Below are 19,882 nucleotides of genomic sequence, written 5' to 3'. Positions count from 1 at the left end.
GTGTGTTCTGTCGCTGTCGTTTTAAATTTGTCTCCAAATTTTCTCTGTTCAGGACATACTTGTTTGTGGAAGTGTTAAGTCACACGTAGAAAGAGCTCACTGTAAAGAAACTGCCATCAGTCATGCAAGAAGATACGGAAATGTAATAATAAAACTCAGTTGTTTATACCTGTTTGTGTTTGAAAGCTGCTGTTTTTGCTGCACTGTTGCTGTTCCTATAAATGTATTTGCTCTGTTTCAGAGGAAGTTGTTCTGAGCCTGCCCTTTAACCACATTTTGCTTTATGCGTAACTGCTGTGCGCCGTTTCAGCCGCCAGGAAGGGGAAGTGCAGGCAGGGTGTGAGTCGCTGCGTCTGACGGTGTTTGTTCACATTCACAACTTAATCCGAATCGTTCGATCCAAATCAAGACTTGAGTGTGCTGTGAAGAAAGCGCCATTTTCACAATAACCTTAAGTATTTCTAAAAAAAAAAAAAAATCCACTTTAATTTGAGCAGCTGTACTTACTACACACACACATGCTTCACAAAAGTTGTGACTCGTGGAGGCTGATACTGCCGTCATACGCAGGGAGGAAGAGATTTGTGTTTCTGTCCTGGCTCGAAGAGGACGCAGCCAAATTAACTTTACAATAATGGAAAGATAGCTTTGCAACTTCCTAAGTTTCCATTGTGATACCATGCGTTTGACTGTACAGTACTGTGCATAAGTGTTAAATCACCCCATATTTATATTTTGCTAAGAAAGTAGGAAATGCAGCAATTGATTGGAAGGTATAAACGCACATAGAAATACTTTTTTAAAAGGCAGAACAGCTTGTAAGTCAACATTTGATTTGATCACTGTTATTCTTAATCACAGCCTGATGTCTTTTAGGTAAGCTCTCTTGTCATTTCTTTAATGAGTCTTCAGAAATAGTTCTGCAGGCTTCTTGAAGGACATCAAAGATGATCCCACACTGCTCAATGTTGATAATCAGATTAGCTTCAGATGGTGTTTCCTGGTTGATCAAAATCTGATTAATCTGTTTAAAACCATCAATTTTAACAAGATCTCTAAAACCACTGGCTGAAATGCAACCCTACACCATGACAGCCCCTCCACAGTGTTTTACAGATGGCTATAGGCACTCACTGCTGGACCTCTCTCCTAAATACCTCCATACATACTGATGATTTGACGTTTTGGATTTGGCTCCCTCACTCCTGGAGACCTGTTGCCACTGATTTTCAGTCCAGTTGTTGTGTAATTACTCGCCCAGTTTCCTTAAAGTTTTTAAGCACGCACTGCGCAGCATGTTGGTCACACAGAAAGGTCCCGTCCAGATGATGGAGTCAACCTTAGGACCTTCTTGCTGTGAGGCAACAGTGCTAACCACTGCGCCGCCCACAAATAATCCCATTATCAAGAAATAACCACAACACGAACCAGTACTGCACAAAACCCTCATAAAGAAACCCATCACAAGGTATGCAGTCACAACAATCTCAAGTGAGAAAACAGATTGGAGTGGTTGGCTTAAAAAAATAACATCTTTATTATCGTGTAGTTGGGATGTACATTTTTTTTCTTAATCTTAACCCACAACACCACCTTCAAGCTAATATTGTGTTCTTTGTTTCTGTTTTGCATGTTTAATGCTCTGATGTGTTCTCCACAGAAATGAGTGAAAGCATGTGAGTGTATTTCACTGAAGGCCCGTGTGTGGAATCATCATTTACATAAAAACATCAGTTTCAGCTGACACTGTACAAGCAGATACAGTACACCACATAGCTAAGGAAAGCTATTACACCAGCCAGCCCTACAAAATGAAATGGCTACTTGTTTACCATTAAAAATTAACGACCCAGTCCTTTAATCTATTACTGAATCAGCACTTTAAAAATAGTACTCTGTTGTCCGAGTAGGTTTGCAGCCTACAAATTGCACATTATCACTGAACACAGCTTCACATCCGATGATGATTGCACGCTACAGTTGCATATCAAAAACATGGAGCGGGAAAAAAAAAAATCACAGGGTTAATACTTCAAGACACATCACAGTAACTTTCAGTGTTAGTGCTACTGCTGCGCAAAATCAACACAATGAAACCACACCGAGTACAGTAACAGGCAGACAGGAATCTGCTGTGTGAGCCAAGCGTTTAACTCACTGCTGTGCAAGACAATACTTTGATTCATAAATAATTTGGAACAGCGATGCCGAGGGCCCCGCTGAACACTGAGGCCCGGACACTCGCAGGTTCCTCAAAAAAATATGCTTAAACAAGGGGTAACAGAGAAATGTGTGTGTGTGTGTATGGCGCTGGTGGAGGAGGAAGGAGGAGACATTAACCTGCTGGTCACCAGTGTGAGGAGGTTGTGCACATTTGGAAAGGTGAAAAAAAAAGGAAGAAAAAGGAGGAAGGTCCAGCTTTCAGCATCACCGGGTTCCAGCCAGCAGAGGTATCAGAGATGAGGAGGGACGGTCTGCAAGGCGTCTTCAGCCGTACGTTGGACGTTTACGTTCTGGAAGAAGGAATGCAGCAGCGTCAGTGTCCTGAGTGAATATACGTCAACACAAGCCCACTTTTATCACAAGTCACCAAAACAAGGACTCTTCTTTGACTGGGGTGAAAAAAAAGAAAGCCTTTTTTTCTCTCTGTCAGTGGATATTAATGCTTTTGTCTGCTGCTGCTGTGACTTCTTCCATCAGTTTTCCATCCACGACTTTTTGCATTTCTTTTGCCCAAAGCACCATCTGGAGAGCCCCATCACCATGACAGTCACTGGCGTGAGCAGACTGCCAAGTAATTGGTGTCTGGAAGTTGGTAAGTACATGTTTCTCTAAACCTCACAGCAGCACCTGAGAATAACCTAAAATGCTTGTTACTACTTTTTCTTTACTTTAAATGTAATTTTTTAAAATATCCTTTCTTATTTTGTTTAATTTTAATCAGAGAGCCTTGTGAAGTCAGTGCAGACAGAAATCTGTGACTGGCACAGTGAGCGTTTTGTTTAGCTGTTTGCTATTCACCCCAGTGGAGTCTTTGCATATGAATGACCGGGAGAGATCTCAGTCTCCTGGTTTGCACTGCACTGAACGTTTCATGTGTACACAGAAGATACGAAGAAAACCCGTTTTAAGTCTTTGCCAATTCATTAATATCAAACAGTGAAGCAGATTCATGCCATGCTTTCTAAAATGAAGCACAAAAAGAGTATGATAAAGATACATGATATGGAAGTGTAGTTTATTTAAAAACAGTCAACAGAAATAGTTTCCTCTTAGTTCTGATCAGTGACGTGAAAAACACTGTGAGAGTCTTCACATTGTTTCACAAGAAAAGTGTAATTTCATATTTCCAGCATTTTCATTAGACAGTATTAGGACATCTTAACAAATTAAACAGGAGCTCATGTGCAAGAGTTTATGTGCAAATATAGAGAAACTGCACCACTTGGCTACGTCACAAAGCGCTAACCTTAAGAGTTTCCTGACTGCTATCAACAAACATATAAAGTGATGGCACACCGTTAAAAGTTAACGTGGTTAAAAATCAGTTCAACAGACAGAATCAAATAAACAACGTGTTCACTGACTGCACTTCAGAAGGTGCTGGAGTGTCACTGTTTCACAGTCGGGAGTACAGCATCAGTTCAAAAACACCTTCATTTGTTGTTGTTTGATTGTTTTGTTTTGTTTTTTTATTCATTCTCCAAAAATAGGAGAATGAGCTTGTCACAAGGTCCGTGACAGGATTAATAAATGAAAAATTACAAACTGGATTCCAGTCGATTACCACCATCATCACGTCTTATTATTACAAGAGAAGGAAGAACAGAAGACATGAAGAGTGGAAAGAGACTCAGTCACGGATTTTTTTTCCCTGAAGGTACACTGTGCATCTGAAGGGTTCTGTGTGGGTAATGAAGGACTAAAGGAGGGGGGAGGGTTGGGGGTGATGGGAGGGGAGGGTACTGCCTCACTGGTGAGATGGCACTGTTAGCAAAGCTTCCTCTGACATCCGCGACACGTCTACGTTCTGTTTGATAAAAAAACAGACAAAGAGGAGGAGGGATCAAAACACAAGGGAGACATAAAATCCACTGGGCACACACCATGTCAAAGACTTGGAATAATGCATCACGTTTAAGGTTTCAACGTTTTTTTCCCCCCACGTGGATTTATCTGTTTTTCCACTTGAGTGACAGCATCAAGAAGAAATGAAAACCACACTATGCACACATTTATGGTTTTGCCAATCTAGTGCAAAAGTTAAAAAATAAAATAATCTAAGTGCTCAACCATAAAACACACGCAGGGCATAAAACATTCACTGTTGTAGTATTTGTTATGCAGAATTCATCGCTGTTCAGAATCAACTCCTGTTAGAAAAAAAATAAAATAATAAAAAACAGTTAAAATGGTCCAGTTGGAGGACTATTTACCTAAAGGAAATGAGGGAGAATGTGAGGAGCAGTTAGTCAGTGTTTCATTAATCTGTAACCAGAGATGGGCAGTAACGTGTTACTTGTAACGTAATTAGATTACCGTTACTTTCCCGTAAGCACGCTGCATTACTGCGTTACTAAAACCGTGATTTTTTTTGCGAGAATGTCTCATGACAATGACGTAAGTGAGTGCGATGTTCGTGGCAACAGCTGTGTGCAGATCAACAATGGATAATATATCGAGAGAGTATGAGCGTGCAGCGTTTAAAGCGTGGAAGTACTGACCTTACTTTGAGTTTGATTCCATAAAAAGTGACAAAAACATTAGCGTCCGCTGCTCACTGCGTCGGAAGAAAACTTCTTTTTACAGTGAAAAAAAAAAAAAACCCTAAACAAGCACCGAGTGCGCTACGACGTAATGGGAAATTCACAGAGAAACTCTGCGCACACCTGCACAAGGGCACACCTCCGCCTGCCCCACTCCTGCTTTACAGGTGAAAATAGAGCAACAGGACCGCTAGTCTTTGATTTTATTCATTTTCTGCTGTGTTTTACTTGCATCTATTTGAAAAACTGAGTGTAAAAACAAAAAAATATTTTCTTTTATGTGCTGGAATGTGCAGAAAATAGGTTTAAATGTTAAACAAATTTCTTCAAGTCAGAGAATGGTGCATATAATTACATTTTTGCATGATGCATAAAGTTAAAAGATTAAAACTAATAAAACAAGTTTAAAAAAAAGAGACTTTTCCATTTGATTTCATTTTGTATGATGGATTATGCAGAAAAAGAAGAATTGGGCTGAAAGATCTATTTATCACCTATTCAGGTTGTAAATCGTGTTTTTAAAAAGTAACTAATTAATTACCATTGAAAATAAGTAATCAGTAAAGTAATGGGATTACTTTTTTGGGGAAGTAATCAGTAATTAGTTACTGATTACTTTTTTCAAGTAACTTGACCAACACTGTCTGTAACCAACACAGGATCTGCCAAACGAGCCAGCTCTGCATCGATTACGAAAGCATGGAAATCAGAAAGAAGCACCACAGTGAGCGACCTTACCTGTGAGAAAGCAGGCTCTGCTGTATGTGTCTGTTTAATGTGTGCGTGTGTGTGTCATGCTACCCACCGCTGGTCTCTCTCTGTGCGTGTTCACTGCATCCACGTTTAGGCTGATGGACTCCACTTTACAGCCTAAGCGTGCAGAAAGAAAGTTTGTTTGATTAGTTTATATGGCAGCAGATGTATATTCAGTTTGTACATTGCACATTGGCACGACAGCGGACCTACCGTAGGCCACCGGTGTCAGCTTCAGCACCGTGTGTAGCGGGCACTTCAGATATGGAAGCTCCTCTGTATGGAAAGATGAGTTCATTAGAGAACCACCGTATAAGTACACACAGTGCTTTTCACATATTTACATTCTTATCATAGTGGGAGCAGGTACTCGTGCATGTGCATGCTAAAGGAGTCACATGCCCACTTTTTAAAATGAATTAATGAAAGATATAATTCATCAGGTAGTAAACAAGTATTTTGTGATGAATAAAGAATGGGTCCAAATCAGTTCTCTCTGCTTTCTTTGGGGCCATTGTGGCTCAAAGAGTTGGCAGTTCGTCCTGTAACCGGAAGGTTGCCGGTTCGAGCCCCGGCTCGGACAGTCTCGGTCGTTGTGTCCTTGGGCAAGACACTTCACCTACCACCTACTGGTGATGGCCAGAGGGGCCGATGGCACGATATGGCAGCCTGACTTCTGTCAGTCTGCCCCAGGGCAGCTGTGGCTACAACTGTAGCTTGCCTCCACAAGTGTGTGAATGTGAGAATGAATGAATAGTGGAATTGTAAAGCGCTTTGAGGGCCCCGAAAAGCGCTATATAAATGCAATCCATTATTATTATTATTATTTTCTAGCAGATGGACTCCAACTCCACGTTCTTGGACCTGCAGTTTAGTTTGTGCAGCCTCACAACAAAGACTGCTGTCACAGGCTGCACTCATGAGAGGTTGCTAATGATATCGTGGACTATCTGGCTAACAGCAAGGTCACTTTCAAAATAACAGCAAGGACATTGTCTGCTAGTAAACTCATCGTGGATCATTGTTTTGGAGGGGTGAAAAAACCCATTAATCGCTAAATACAATATGGCAGTTTTTAATACCCCTCAAGTACAGTGTGAGTGTGCGACAGTGACACAGTGAAGAATTCTGAAGTGGAGGAATTATTGAAATAAAGGAAAAACAGAAATGAGGTCAGTCAGGCACGTACATCTCCAACTGCTCACTTGAAAAATGAGCTTTATGCAAAACACGTCAGCGCACAAACCTCTCATCCAGCATCTTAGTTAAAGACTCTAACCCAACCAAGAAGGTCTGTGAGGTGCACAAAAGTTAGTCTGGCATGTGAAGCTGCGGAAGCAGCTGGGGACTGGACATGCACAATAATTCATCTATCACTCTGCCTTCAATAGATGTGAACATGAAACTGAGCAGATAGCTCCAGGATCTACGTGATCTACAATAAAAATGTTGTGTGTGTTTTACACTAAACTGTGTTTCCTAAAATTATTTTTCTCTTACACCTCTCAGGTTTCTTGACATTTCAGTTTGAAGACTGACCTGCTGTTTTGTCCAGAAAGTATGCCAACAGGCAGCGCAGGACAGCTTGATGACAGATGACCAGCACGTTCTCCTGCCGCTCCAGCTCCATGATGACGGGCTCCAACCGCTGCACCAGGTCCTCATAGGACTGAGTGGCACAAAACAACAGAAAAGGCAAAAATCACAGACAGAACGCAAGGTGCGAATCCCCAAAACAATATAAAAAACTGAATGTCTAAAATAAGACTTCCACTTGACATTGACACATCCTGCAGAGTAATTAATTCACATGTGAACAGGATGACATCTGAGCAAATGGAAAATCCATACAGGCTGTGTAGACTAACATAGGATTTAATGACATTTCCGAAAGCATGATGTCACTGCCCGACTGGGCAACCAGCTAATGCCCATATCCATCTTCCTGTTACAGATTAATGGAGAGGTAATGGAATGAACTAAAGGTGAGAAAGGACCAGCAGGCACCTTAAACACACACAGACTAATGCTGAAGCCTTTGTTTACTGTGATCTAGTGTTAAGCCGATACTGTCTGAGAAGCTGAAGCTCATTAGCACAGAGTAGGCTGCCAGAAGCCATTAAGATCAAATTAGATCATGTTTGTGGTTATCAGAAAGAAAAAGAGCACTTCATTATACCCACAAAGGAAAATCCTCTCTGCATTAGCAATGTTCCACATGTTAAAAAATAACCACTGACCTCTCCTTTTGGATAGCGATAGCGATATTTGTCCTGGTCTCTTAGTGCAAACTCCAGAGGGTAGTTTTTTTGGATCTCCTCATACATCAACTCCTCACACACACCCTAAAATGCACATACAGGTTAAACTTCAACACAGAAGCACAAAGAGGTAGTCAACAGTGATGTGCGGAAGCCAAGAGAGCACCACCTACAGCATCAATCTCATTCAGGACCTTCCACTGTTCATAGGGCACATTGAGGGCTTCGGCTGTCTGGATGGTTCTCTTCATCTGACTAGTCCATACCTTGAGGTCGCTAATGTTTTGCTCCTGGATGAAGTTGCTCAGCTTCTTAGCAAACTGGAGGAAAAAAAACAAAACCTTTATTTATTTTCACAATAGCTCATGCAGTCAGGAGGAAGACAGGTAAAGGTTTAGAAGACATTTTTTCTTTGATTGTAAACTTTCGTTGTACCTCCTTCCCTCTAATTGTCAGACCGGAGTCTCCTCCAATACGACCCTTGACGTTTAGCTCGCTCTCCCCGTGGCGGCACAGGTAGATGGAGCGGGGTGTGATGTGGATGTTCATGAGGTAGTAGACAATCCGGCTCTGGATGTGATCTAACACTCTATTGACCAAGTACCGCTGACCAACGTCCATGATTTTAATGTAGGACAGATCTCTGAGGGGAGAACACAGATAAAATACAATAAGAAAATGTGTTTTTTAAGCCGGTTACTCCCATAGTTTTGCAATGGGGACACACACACCATCACCAGGTTCCACCTCACCTGTCCAGAACCTCATCCAGTGTCTCGTACGAGTTTTCATAGCACTTAATCCGCTTCATGAAATCTTCCACTGCTTCTTCTGTGTTGCAGTTGGTGTAGTCCGGGCTACCAAGTTTCACTTGCTAAAGTAGAGCAACAGCAGAGGAGTGAGCCCTGCATCTTCTAACGAGTTAAAACAGTGCCAACAAACACAGACACTCACCACTATGTTCTCCTGTATGACATCTGGGTCTTCACACACAGACTCCACAAAGAACACCTGAGGGAAGACAGAAGACAGAGTCAGTGTGACCGCCAGCAAAACCCGAACCCTCACTTTGAGCCCGCCAGGTTACCTTAAAGCCATTCTGCTCCGCAAACTCCAGGATGGTCTCCCTTCTTTCTCGGGTAGTGTTTGTTGCATCGAACACCTGTAGTAACACACAGATTATATGAGCTTTTTAGCACTGCACTCTGTATCTGAGCTGAAGAAAATATCTCAGCCTGTGTGATAATTAACATATGACCCACCGCAACCTGGCCTCCGTCTTCTGTGAGGTACTCCCTCACATCGTTCAATGCCGCTGAAGCACACTTTCTGTGAAAATCACAGACAATCGGCCATAAAATGTTACATGATTAGTGATTAAATAACTTGTTAAGATAGCATGATGCCAAAAGCACCCTTACCTTCTGATCTTCAACCCCTCCTCGTTGTCCGGACGGAAGAACTCAAAAGACTTGTAGATCTTTACAAACTCTCTTCTGTACTGTCCAACATTAAACTCTAAAGAGAAAAAAATGGAGGCAAAAGCTATTTAATTGCACTGAAAACACTCTCACTGCTGCTTCTGCTCTTGTGCATAATTTTACGAAAATCTGACACACTCTGTTCAACTCTATGGCACATGTACCTCTGGTGGGCACTCCGATCCAGTTGAGATAGCGGGTCAGCTTCTTGGAGATGTAGGTCTTCCCTCTGGCAGGTAGGCCCACGGTAACAATGAGTGTGGGACAGTTGGTCATACATACTGAAATGAAAGAGATCAAAGAAGCTTCAGTCCTGAGCTGATCCCTTACACGAAAGTCAAATTTAAAAACACGCAGTTACTCAATCAAGACCGTCAACAACCAGGTTTGGGGATAGATTAGGAGACTGGCTCTAAAATGCTATCTTTCATATTACACAATTTATAAAGATATAATTTGAACGTTAGATTGGCATTATCAGAATGTGTGTGCCTGCGTGGTGCTGATATCGTTCATCTTGATAAAGTCTCACCACCCTGACAACGTGGAGTGACAGAAGTATAACAGAGGTCACAGTTGGTGTAAGATGTGTCGGGGGTCTTGTGAAACAGCACTTTTACTGCAACAGACATCTGGAGAAAGCCAGCACACTGAGCCACTGCGTACACAGGTGACTGGGCCAGAGAGCAGTCAACCACTCGCCACATGCTCATTATTTTAAACTCCGCTCATTCCAATAATCCTCTCAGAGTCAGGCCACAGTGAGGAGACCCTGACCGTGCTACGGCGCGCTGGTAAAACTCAGCAGCACAGCCACACGGCGAATGAGCCGCATGACTGCGGGGATACAATTCCTGTTTACAACCGGCGGTCGACACAGAGGGTCATCCCTCGTACCAGTCCTTTCTCCTCGATACGAGCAGCCTTCATGTGCGGCGAGCATCATGTGAGTCCTTACATAAGCGTGCGAACCAGATGGCTGCTGCAGCAGAGAGACGTCTGACCTCTGTGAACTGTACTCCCCGCGGTAACGGCAGCTACTGCCACACAGATATTAATGCATACTGACCCAGCGCTCATTATTCACGGCGGGCTGGAAGCCTCTACACACACGCGCACGCGGAAGAGAAAAAAGGGTAAAAAGGGTTCCGGAGAAACTGTGAAGCACAACCATTGATACTCATATGACCACAAACGTTATATAGTCAAGCTAACTGTTGTCGCCACGTCATACGCACCCTTCCTTTGACAAATGTGTTTTTCAGGAAGGCCGTTTTTATACGGCATCCAAATCTTCTTCAGGGGGTTTTGCGTGAGCTCCCGCGGATTTGTCGCTGTTTTGTCCTCCATTCCGTCTTGCGGTGAGGTGGAGGTTGCCGCGGCGGCAGCAGGCACACGGGGCTTCTTCCCGTGATGCTGCTCTGAAGGCGACCGGTGCTTCATCCGCGTTGGTGTGGCGGGATGGAGACAGCACGAGCGCTCTTTTCTCTCTTTCTCTGTGCCACTTGTCACGTGACCTGATCTGCCGATACCAACAACCGGCAGTTGGACGTAATGATCACAGCACAGGCGCAAAACAATTTTGTGGTTAAACGTAAGTTTTATATGTTTTGCGCAACCACAAAACACAATCGTTGCATAATTACACCGATTACCCCATAACAAATAATTACGGGGCCAGTATTGCTGATATCAATATCGTTAACTTATAAAAGCAGCGTATTTAACAGGGAGCAGGGTGTCATGATTTATGACATGCATCACGATCAGTTTGCATTTTATGAACACACTTTAATGACAATTAAATCACTGTGACGTTTACTCTCCACAATGACACACCTTTCAGCTTCTCGTGTATTTTAAAACTCTAAAACGCTTTGGGTCAACTTCTGTTGTTTCACTGTGCTATAGGCGAGAAGTAAAATGGATGTGACAGTGAACACAAAAAGGTTCAGGGACTTTTATAGTGCAGTATTTGAGGTCTATTTTTTCATTTCCGCAAAATAAATAAATAGATAAATAAATCAGTGCGCTACATACTAAACCTAGAGGATAGAAACTAGTGTAAATCCTACTGCCCTACTTTCAATCTAGCACCAATAGCAGCATTGACATTTGCATTGTCCCACCTCTAAATAACAGTTTTAAGCTCAAAAATATTTCTGGCTGGTCTTGATTTTAATGGTCCTCTTATAATGGTCCTCAGCAGCATTTCATTTGGCTTAAAGTGCTCACAGTGACATTGGGTCACCGTTGTACCAACCAACCTCTCCTAAGCTTTACATAACGAAGGGCTGCTTTGACATTCTGCCATAAAACATTTTGATACAGTTTTGAATTCATTGTTTTTTCAGTAATCGCAAGGCACAGAGGCACAGAGACAGCAAAGGAGTTTCAAAACACGATTTTCACCACTGTGCTTCACAGTTGGTACTGAAGTTTGGCATCTGCCTTGCTCCACAACTTCAGCTTTCTTGTCATCATTTTTGTCGTCTACAGCATGTCCCAAAAGCAGTGCGTAACATCAGCGGAGCGAAAACTTAGACTTTGTTTGCATTGGCTTCTTTCATAGCATGCTTTCTCCAATACTCATTAATTAATACATTTATTAATAAGTGATAATTATAATTTCAGTAACAGGCCTTGTATGATGCTAGGGTCAGTTTATTAAATTTCCTATATCGCCATCTGGATGAGACCAAAGCGCATGCTCGGCTCCCATTGATTGACTTTTCTTCAGCTTTTAATACTATACAGCCACATCTCTTAGCTTATAAACTTCTTAACCAGTTTAAACTGGATTTTAATCTTGTTGGTGGGATTTTAGACTTTTGGACCTGTTGTGGATGAGTCTGCTTCTTGGTGTGATCAGTCATTCTTAAGATCAGCAGCTTGAAAAGTAAGGACATGGTAATTGACTTCAGGAAGCCATCCCCCCATCCTGCACCAACAGTAGTACATGGTGCAGCAACTGAACTGGTGGATAGTTTTAAGTAATTAGGGGTTGTTCTTGATAAGGTCTGTCCTTTGAGTCACATTTTGATGCTACAGTGAAAAAGGTCCAAGGAGATTCTGAAATGGTGACCCTTTTTTATAAAGGTTTTATTGGATGTATTTTAATGTTTTGTATCATTGGTTGGCATGGTAATTTGTCTTTGACCAATAAGACCAGACTTAGTAACCTTAGTAACCAAGAGACATAGAGTGCCTTTTACACCTGCTGCTATTGTGATGATTAATAACACTAAACCATAAGCGTTGTTGCCATCACTACTGGACATTGGACTTTGTTGATGATAACATTTGGGCTGTTCTCTCTGGGCTGTTTGTGTGTGTGTTGTGTGTGTGTGTGTGTGTGTGTGTGTGTGTGTGTGTGTGTGTGTGTGTGTGTGTGCGCGCGCGCGCGCGCGCGTTGTTTCATGTGTGGACATACTGCAAATCAATTTCCCACTGGGGACAATAAGGTTACCATTGAACCATTGAACACTGTATACTACCTTTTCTCTAAACTATCTACTTTGTTGCCTATTTCAGGAGTGCATGCAAATCCCCCAGTGTGAACTTTGCAGGACACTCACTCCTCAAGAGTAGATCACCAGCTGTTGATCCTAAGAGCTGCACAATAATATTCAATATTTAGTATTTACTATTATATTCACATAGATTATCGCGATGATGTTGTTTATTATATTGCTCTCTTTTTTTTGCTTGTTTTCTCTTTTTTCTTTCTCAACAGGTGATCCAGGTGATTGATATATGTATTTTTTTGTCTTTTTGTTTTGTTTTGTTGTTTTTTGCCCTTTATCACCGTTCCTCTTCCCCGCTGTTTTTCTTTCCCTACCTCTCTTTCTTTCTCCCTTTTCTTTCCCTCAGTCATGCCTGTCCCGTGTGTAGCAAGTGAAAATAAAATAAAATAAACAATAAAAGCAAAGGTGAATCAAATAGACCAATACAACAAGGCTGGGATGGTCCATTTGGTAAAGTAAATCCACTGGGCATCTTTCTTTGCCTTTAGACAATAATTCTGATGGCAAAAGAACCAAACGGGACAGGCGGAAGAAAAAAAAAAGAGTGGATCACCAGTCTTGATTTTTCTCTAGTTATATAGTTTACCTTATTGTGGACTAATCAATGCACAGGTCTTTAGAAAAGCTTAATAACAATTTGACAAAGATCCTGTAAAAGCTATCACAACAGAAGCATGCTTTACACAACTAGTATTTCTTGACAAGAGCAGACCTTGTCAGCACAAATTTTGTTTGCTTGTATTTAAACGGAGAGCAGCCTAACTCACATTTCCAGGTTTACAACCTTAACTGGAACGCTTGAATCCAAGGTAGCTTTTGGAAAAGTCATACCCCAGAGCTCCGGGTTACATGGTGAGTGTGTTCATAAAGGTCAAGTGATCATGTGTTGTTTATTTACTCTAGTTGTGTTGGTTTATAAATGAGATTTAGATGAAGGTCAGAACCCATTTTATAAGCAATCAATGCTGAAAAGACAGTAATTACAAATGCTTACTTTTAGCTGAAAGGTCATAAACCGATGTATAATGCTTAAAACAAACAATAAGAAAAAACATATGATGATTAGGAGACTCAACAATATGTGTTATCACATAAAACCATATCATGTTTGTATTTCAAATGCACTCAGCGGAGTACTGATAAACAACACATTTCCTAGACATCAGGTATGTAAAAGTCATGCTGTCTTCCTTTCTTTCTTCTTCTTCTTTTAAAGTTTTGAACTTCTACATAAACTCACTAACGAAAACCTAAAAGTTCTACTTTAAATGGACCTCAATAGCCCTTTGTAGCCAAATAGGTGCTTTCACTTTTATCCATTCCTCTCATCACTGTCCAACCTGGCAACCACGTTTTCAGCATACTTCTTTCCACCTTTAACCTTTGACCTGATTCGCAGAAGTCTAGTCAGCAGGAAAAACACTGTGTGTGTGTCTTTAGGAAAGCTGTTTTAGTTTTAATTGAGTACAAGGGTTTGGTGTTTCCCGATTCAAATGTATGTGTCTGTAAAATGTAATAAAATAACAGTAAATAGTCCTGAAGCAGCAACTAGCCTGGTCATGGCCAAGAGATAGCCATGACTAGTTGCTGCTCCTGACTCCTCCTGACTCTTGAAGGTGTGGAGCAACAAGATGACACTTATGTGGGATTATACACCACAGCACTGCTTTGAGTTTCAACTCATTAGTCATAGTCAGAGTCCACTTATTCTATTTTCATACTCACAAACAGACCTGTCCAAAAACCATAGTTTTTGCACTACATCAAACGTAAAGTGAAAAAGATCTGCTTTTCTTTCACATTTTATATGGCAAACAACTTTTTCCCCACATGCTCACACACTTCACTCCACTCCCTGACAATGTCCATGAGATGGCAGTATTGCTCTCCATCTGTCCTCATCTGTAAGTCTGCAGTCTATTAGTATATTAAACTTTGCTACTGGAATCAAACTCACCAGCCTGAAAACACATCTCACTGGTGACTAATTTTTGCAAGTCCAATTTTGTCATATATGCACAATAATATGTTAGGTCATGTGCTCTTCATCTCAGGTGAACAGAGTAAAGCAGTTGGGGGAGTGCAAAACCCTGCAGTGGACAGAGACCTTAGCACACCACACAGGCACTAAACATAAAAGCTAAACACAGAAAGCTTCACAAAGGCGGAACTTATGCAGACCTGATCAGACCTGTATAAAAGGTTTACATCACTGCACTGGTGTACCTAATATGTTTTTCAAAGCTCTTTACACTCTCGGGTTTGCTTCTTATGCTTATGTGTTATAATCAGAGGTGGGTAGTCACTAATTACATTTACTCATTTAAATATACCTGAGTACTTTGGAAAAAAATATTTTAGGAGTAGCTTTACTGCACTGTGCTTTTTAATTTTACTTGAGTAATATTATTATGAAGCATTGCTACTCTTACTTGAGAAAAATTTCTCGCTACTCTACTCAGTGTAACTTCACTGCATGAATAATAAACACATTTTAATCAAAAATGCACGAGACACTGACACAAACCTACAGTTTATGTCAAGTCGTTGTTGTTTTTTGATTTTCAGTATTTCAAATACCAACATTTGCACTAAACTTTATATTTGTGTCTGTTTGATTATCTCATTTTTAAACATTAAATCAGATGTTATGATCAGTTACACAGTACTAAAGTAGCATTTCTTTTAAACTAAATTCTTTTTTACTGTTACTTGAGTCATTTCTTGAACGGCTACTTTTACTTTTACTTTTACTTGAGTAAAACTATGTTGAGGTAGTGCTACTATTACTTGAGTACAATGTTTTGGCTACCCTACCCACCTCTCGTTATAGTTATACTATTTTCGAGCACAGAGTCGATCGTGATGGGGTAGCAACAGGGCCCTTGACCTAAATATGCTCTGATGGAGGTTTTCTAATTAAATAGGCCCTACACGCTCAAATTCCCTGTCTGCTAGTAGACTATAATATATGTCAGGTTCATCAGGTCCACGAAGAAATGGCACAGTAACTCGTGATTTATTTTTATATTTTCAGCTGTCAAATAAACATGCTGCAGTGCAAAAAGTTTTGACAGAAACCGCAAAACTGCGTAAAAGTCAGCTAGAGAACATCAGATGAAGGATATTTGCATAAAGTTGTACACGGCCTATGAGAAATCAGCCACTGACAATCCTCCACTGATACTCCTGCTTGGCAGGAGGTTCTCGCACATTTTTCAGTGTCGTCTTAAAAAGCTCCACTGGAGAACATGAACAGGAAACGGAGCTGAGCCGGGCTCCTCCTCCTCCTCCTCCCAGTAGCTGTCAGGCTCTGATTGCAGCTAACCGCTTGTAGCCTGTAACATACTGGACAAGTCATTCCCTAATATAGTAGTGGACATTAACATTACACTTGGTAGTAAAGTCGGCATTGGCCGTACGGGGAGTGTGGGGGAGCCCGAAGCTTATTACGATCGAGGATGAAGCAGACACGGGCGTCAGGCTGCGGTTACATCGCAGCGGGATCTGATCAGTCACAACAAACAGCCATAAAACGCAAAGCATCAGCCTCTCCAGCAGCACCACAGGAATCAGTGTAGGGCCATGACAGCAATCACAGCCCGGTGATGGCACACACTAATAACCTGGAAGATGTGTCGCACGCACGCGCCCAAATCTTAACATTGTCTTTTTGTTATTATTATTATTTTTTTATTATTCTAGCAGCAGCTCTAAAACAGCCGCCCGGCTGTAGCTGTGAAGCTGCTGCTGTTCCAAATAAGTCTGCCAACTATTTAGGAGAAAAACCCAGAGACTGTCGCCAGCTGCCGTTATGTAGGGTAAAGGTGAAAGCGCCAGCACACCAACAGGCATCGACTCTTGTTTACGTCTTTAAGGGCTGCCCCTCGCCGTCCTACGCTGTCTGTCTGTTAAAGGAGAACAATTCAAAGTGCTGAACGAACGGATCCGAGGAGCGTGGAAATCGACGCCTCTTACCCGCTCTGTCCTGGTTCTGCGAGAGCTTGGACCTGCTGGAGCAGCCTCTCATCATGGGCGTCCGTCTGATGGAGCGCAGTGCCTGGCGGTGTGTACGTGCGTCCAACAGCAGCCAGCGCCACTGATGCTCACTGTACACACCCCCGATGTGCGCGCGCGTGTGTACGTATGCGGGAACCTGGAGTCAGGAGGACGGCTTTCGACAAAATGGGTATAATGAAAGAGCAGCCTACCTGCCTTATGACCCTCCTACACCCCACCCACGTATAGACTGTCCGGAACGTCTTTACCAGCCCAACCCTTACAGGCAGAGCAAAAGAAGAAGGACTGGATTGGCAGCCAACTTTGACAGGGATGTGGGGATGTGATATTTCATTTAAAAACAAACAAAACAAAACAAAAAATACCTGCACAGCATAAACTCAAACCTATATATATCATGAACAGGTTTGGAAAATATCCATAAACGCGCAGTACGTTGGTTTGGTTTGCAGGTCTTCAGTGGGATCATGGTTTAAAGCCAGTCTCGCGACCAGGCGATGACCTTTTTTTTTTTTTATTAAGTTCCACAGTCATATATCTGAGGGGAAGCCGACTTTCCCAGGTCTGACTTGTGTTGGACTTGCACAGGCCCATGCACTCAGAAATCACTGTACTCTTGAGTCAGATTCTCTAAGCTACAGTTAACTATAATATTACCATGGGCTTGTTGTTACTATAACGTATGGGTAAAACCAAACTGTATGGCTTAATTTCACTTACAGTAAAATTGATTTTCTAATTAAAAAAATACTATCAGTAAAACTGATTCTCAATCCAGCTCAGGGGGTACAGCGTCTGCACCTCTGGGACCCGTCCACAACACTGCAGCTTATTGGGGCTTCACCTCATCTGCTTTCACGTGACACTTATGGCTTATAAAATGCACAGTTCAAGAAAGAATCATTCAATTACACAGGCCTCCATAGTTCATACCATAACAATAAAAACTCAAAAATCATCCAGTGTATGCTGAATGTGCTCTAAAATTTCTTTATCCTACTTAGCCATATAGAATATTCTGCTCAAATAATACAAAAAAAGAAACTGAACCACGTCACTTATTTACTGCTGAATGTGAAAGCCAAATCCTATTTTTAAAAAAAGTTTAAAAGCTTTCCAGGAGCTGTCATACTTGCAGAACTTGTTCTCTGTAGCTCAGGAAGACTGCTCCTCCTTGCCTTGACGTAACTCAGCCAATAGTGGGGCCTGTTGTTTACAGTTCTGCTGCGTTTAATTGGACAATACACACAGGAAGACTCCTGGTATAAAATAGTTTTCGGAGAATTATTGCACCTGTGACGGAAAGAATGGAAGAAAGACTACAAAATATTATGTGTGCAGTATGATCAGTGCAAGATGAATCACACCAAACGGAGACCTGTGATCTTGAAGAGATTCTCGGTGGTTCCAATGGTACTAACATTTATTTTTGTGCTTCTTTTCATATTTTTCTGTGACAAAACCCAACTTAATTTATTTAAAGTTCTAAGACAACAATTGTGAAAAAAAAATGAAGTCAAGGCGCATCTAAGTATCAGTTATAGCTGCAGTAAAGAATTCTCCGATCTTCCATACAATGCTATGAAACGAAGCACACATGCACTGAGCTACCAAGCACTGTGACCCTCTGGAGATAATATAAGCATCATGTGACATGCCTGTGAGGACTTGAGGCTATTTTGGTGGCAATGATGATACCCTTAACTATAATAGTGATGGTGAGACTAATTGTCAAGCAGGAGCCTGCAAATGCAGATCTGTGAATAAAGAATAAGACAGCCTCGCATACGAACGCACAGAAAAGATAAGATAGGACGACACCGGGGAAACGACGAGGCATGGGCAGAAAAACACGTGGAAATGGAAATGACCAGGACTCGGGAGGCTTCACGTACAACACAGACTATTCATGACGGGGTGGAGTAGAAACAGTGGAAAGTCACGTAACTCTCCACCGACCTTCAGCACATTTCTCCCTAAAGGCTAAAGAGATCAAACCACTCACTCCACTCACCCTATGCTCCTGCTGTTAGCCTCACACCCAAAACCTCTCACAGTACACCAGGATAACCACATTTGAAAAAACTGTGTTTGATAACAGCAACCAAATGACTCAATCAAAGATGTAATTTGTGATCTCCCACTGAGGAAACAGACTCCTAACTTAAGCAGGCATGCTTTTATTATTTTTATTGTCATCCTTTTGGTTTGCAACTCTTTGCTTTTGTGGAATTACGCAAAAAAAGGGAAGTGTTCAAGACACTGTCATGTCAACATCATGTTAGTAATTGAGACATAGTGATACATCATGACTGGACTTGTCTCTGTATTATGGAGCGATTAGCACAAAAACATTCCCTCCCCTAATCACGTCACGAGGAAAAAAACATCCTTTGGAATATGCTGTGATATTTCACTCGGGGAAAGCTGAGACTTTATTGTTTTATTCTCAGAACTTCTAAACTTCTTACGTTCACAGAGGCCCGAGGAAGAGCTGCGCAGTCCCGCTGACAGTATGGCAACATCCCAAAGGCAGAAAAGCCAAGTAGCTTTTTATGATCAGCGTCCCCTTAACACTCTCAGCATCACATGACCAAAGTGGGCTAAAGGTTGCAATCATAAACATGAAAATGTTGACCTTTTGCAGTTGAATGACATGTCAGATGGCTGCGTCCCACAGAACTACTTCGCTGCTCCTATTAATAGCAGCCTGACAAAGCCTGAAATACACGATACCAAAAAAAAAGAAAAAATGTTGCAACATCCACAGGAAACGTGTCTGTCACACAAAAACTCCTATTTTAAGTTTAGGAGCGTGTTTAGAACCACCACGTGGAAAATCTTAGCATCTATGTGAAGTGGATTCACCCAACATAAGAGGTTTCCTTTCTCCCTGCTAAGGTTGTATTTTAAAGAGAAACTGTAGTCACAATTTACTGGAAGCATTTTATCACCACAGTGACACATAAGAAATTTCTCAGGAAAACTGACACAACTTGCCAATGCAACACAATCAGCCGTTAGCCCACTGCAGCTACAGGACAGTCTGAGTGCTGCTCTGTTAACAGGACACC

At 41.7% G+C, this 19,882-nt stretch overlaps 1 protein-coding gene across 4 annotated transcripts; it reads right to left on the bottom strand.

Annotated features, from left to right (window-relative positions):
- Position 1: 1 nt before the first annotated feature.
- Positions 2–19,875, bottom strand: pfkfb4a (6-phosphofructo-2-kinase/fructose-2,6-biphosphatase 4a). 4 transcript variants are annotated; one of them, XM_085158686.1, is made up of 14 exons: positions 16,767–19,875; positions 9,426–9,542; positions 9,202–9,298; positions 9,043–9,109; positions 8,868–8,942; positions 8,735–8,791; positions 8,533–8,654; positions 8,216–8,423; positions 7,954–8,100; positions 7,760–7,864; positions 7,059–7,188; positions 5,733–5,795; positions 5,572–5,636; positions 2–2,513 (listed from the first exon to the last, which is right to left on the bottom strand). In XM_085158686.1, the coding sequence occupies exons 1-14, from the start codon at positions 16,819–16,821 to the stop codon at positions 2,454–2,456; spliced, it is 1,368 nt and encodes a 455-aa protein (XP_085014812.1). In that variant the 5' UTR covers positions 16,822–19,875; the 3' UTR covers positions 2–2,453. The 4 variants fall into 4 exon arrangements, with proteins under 4 accessions (XP_085014812.1, XP_085014810.1, XP_085014813.1 ...); XM_085158684.1 differs by lacking the exon at positions 16,767–19,875 and adding an exon at positions 10,500–12,611; XM_085158687.1 differs by lacking the exon at positions 2–2,513 and adding an exon at positions 3,212–4,030.
- Between the last annotated feature and the right edge of the window lie 7 nt (positions 19,876–19,882).

The sequence above is a fragment of the Neolamprologus multifasciatus genome, chromosome 5 (genome assembly GCF_963576455.1).
Source record: "Neolamprologus multifasciatus chromosome 5, fNeoMul1.2, whole genome shotgun sequence".
Taxonomy (NCBI): Eukaryota; Metazoa; Chordata; class Actinopteri; order Cichliformes; family Cichlidae; genus Neolamprologus; species Neolamprologus multifasciatus.
This window is presented reverse-complemented; position numbering and strand designations above follow the sequence as displayed.

What these genes read in the sequence shown, in the direction of transcription:
- pfkfb4a (XM_085158684.1), bottom strand. Translation starts at nt 10,704, where the DNA reads ATGAAGCACCGGTCGCCTTCAGAGCAGCATCACGGGAAGAAGCCCCGT. An exon ending in GAGGGGTTGAAGATCAGAAG is followed by an intron (nt 9,110 to 9,201) that starts GTAAGGGTGCTT and finishes TGATTTTCACAG; the next exon opens with AAAGTGTGCTTCAGCGGCAT. An exon ending in TGACAATTAGAGGGAAGGAG is followed by an intron (nt 8,101 to 8,215) that starts GTACAACGAAAG and finishes TTTTTCCTCCAG; the next exon opens with TTTGCTAAGAAGCTGAGCAA.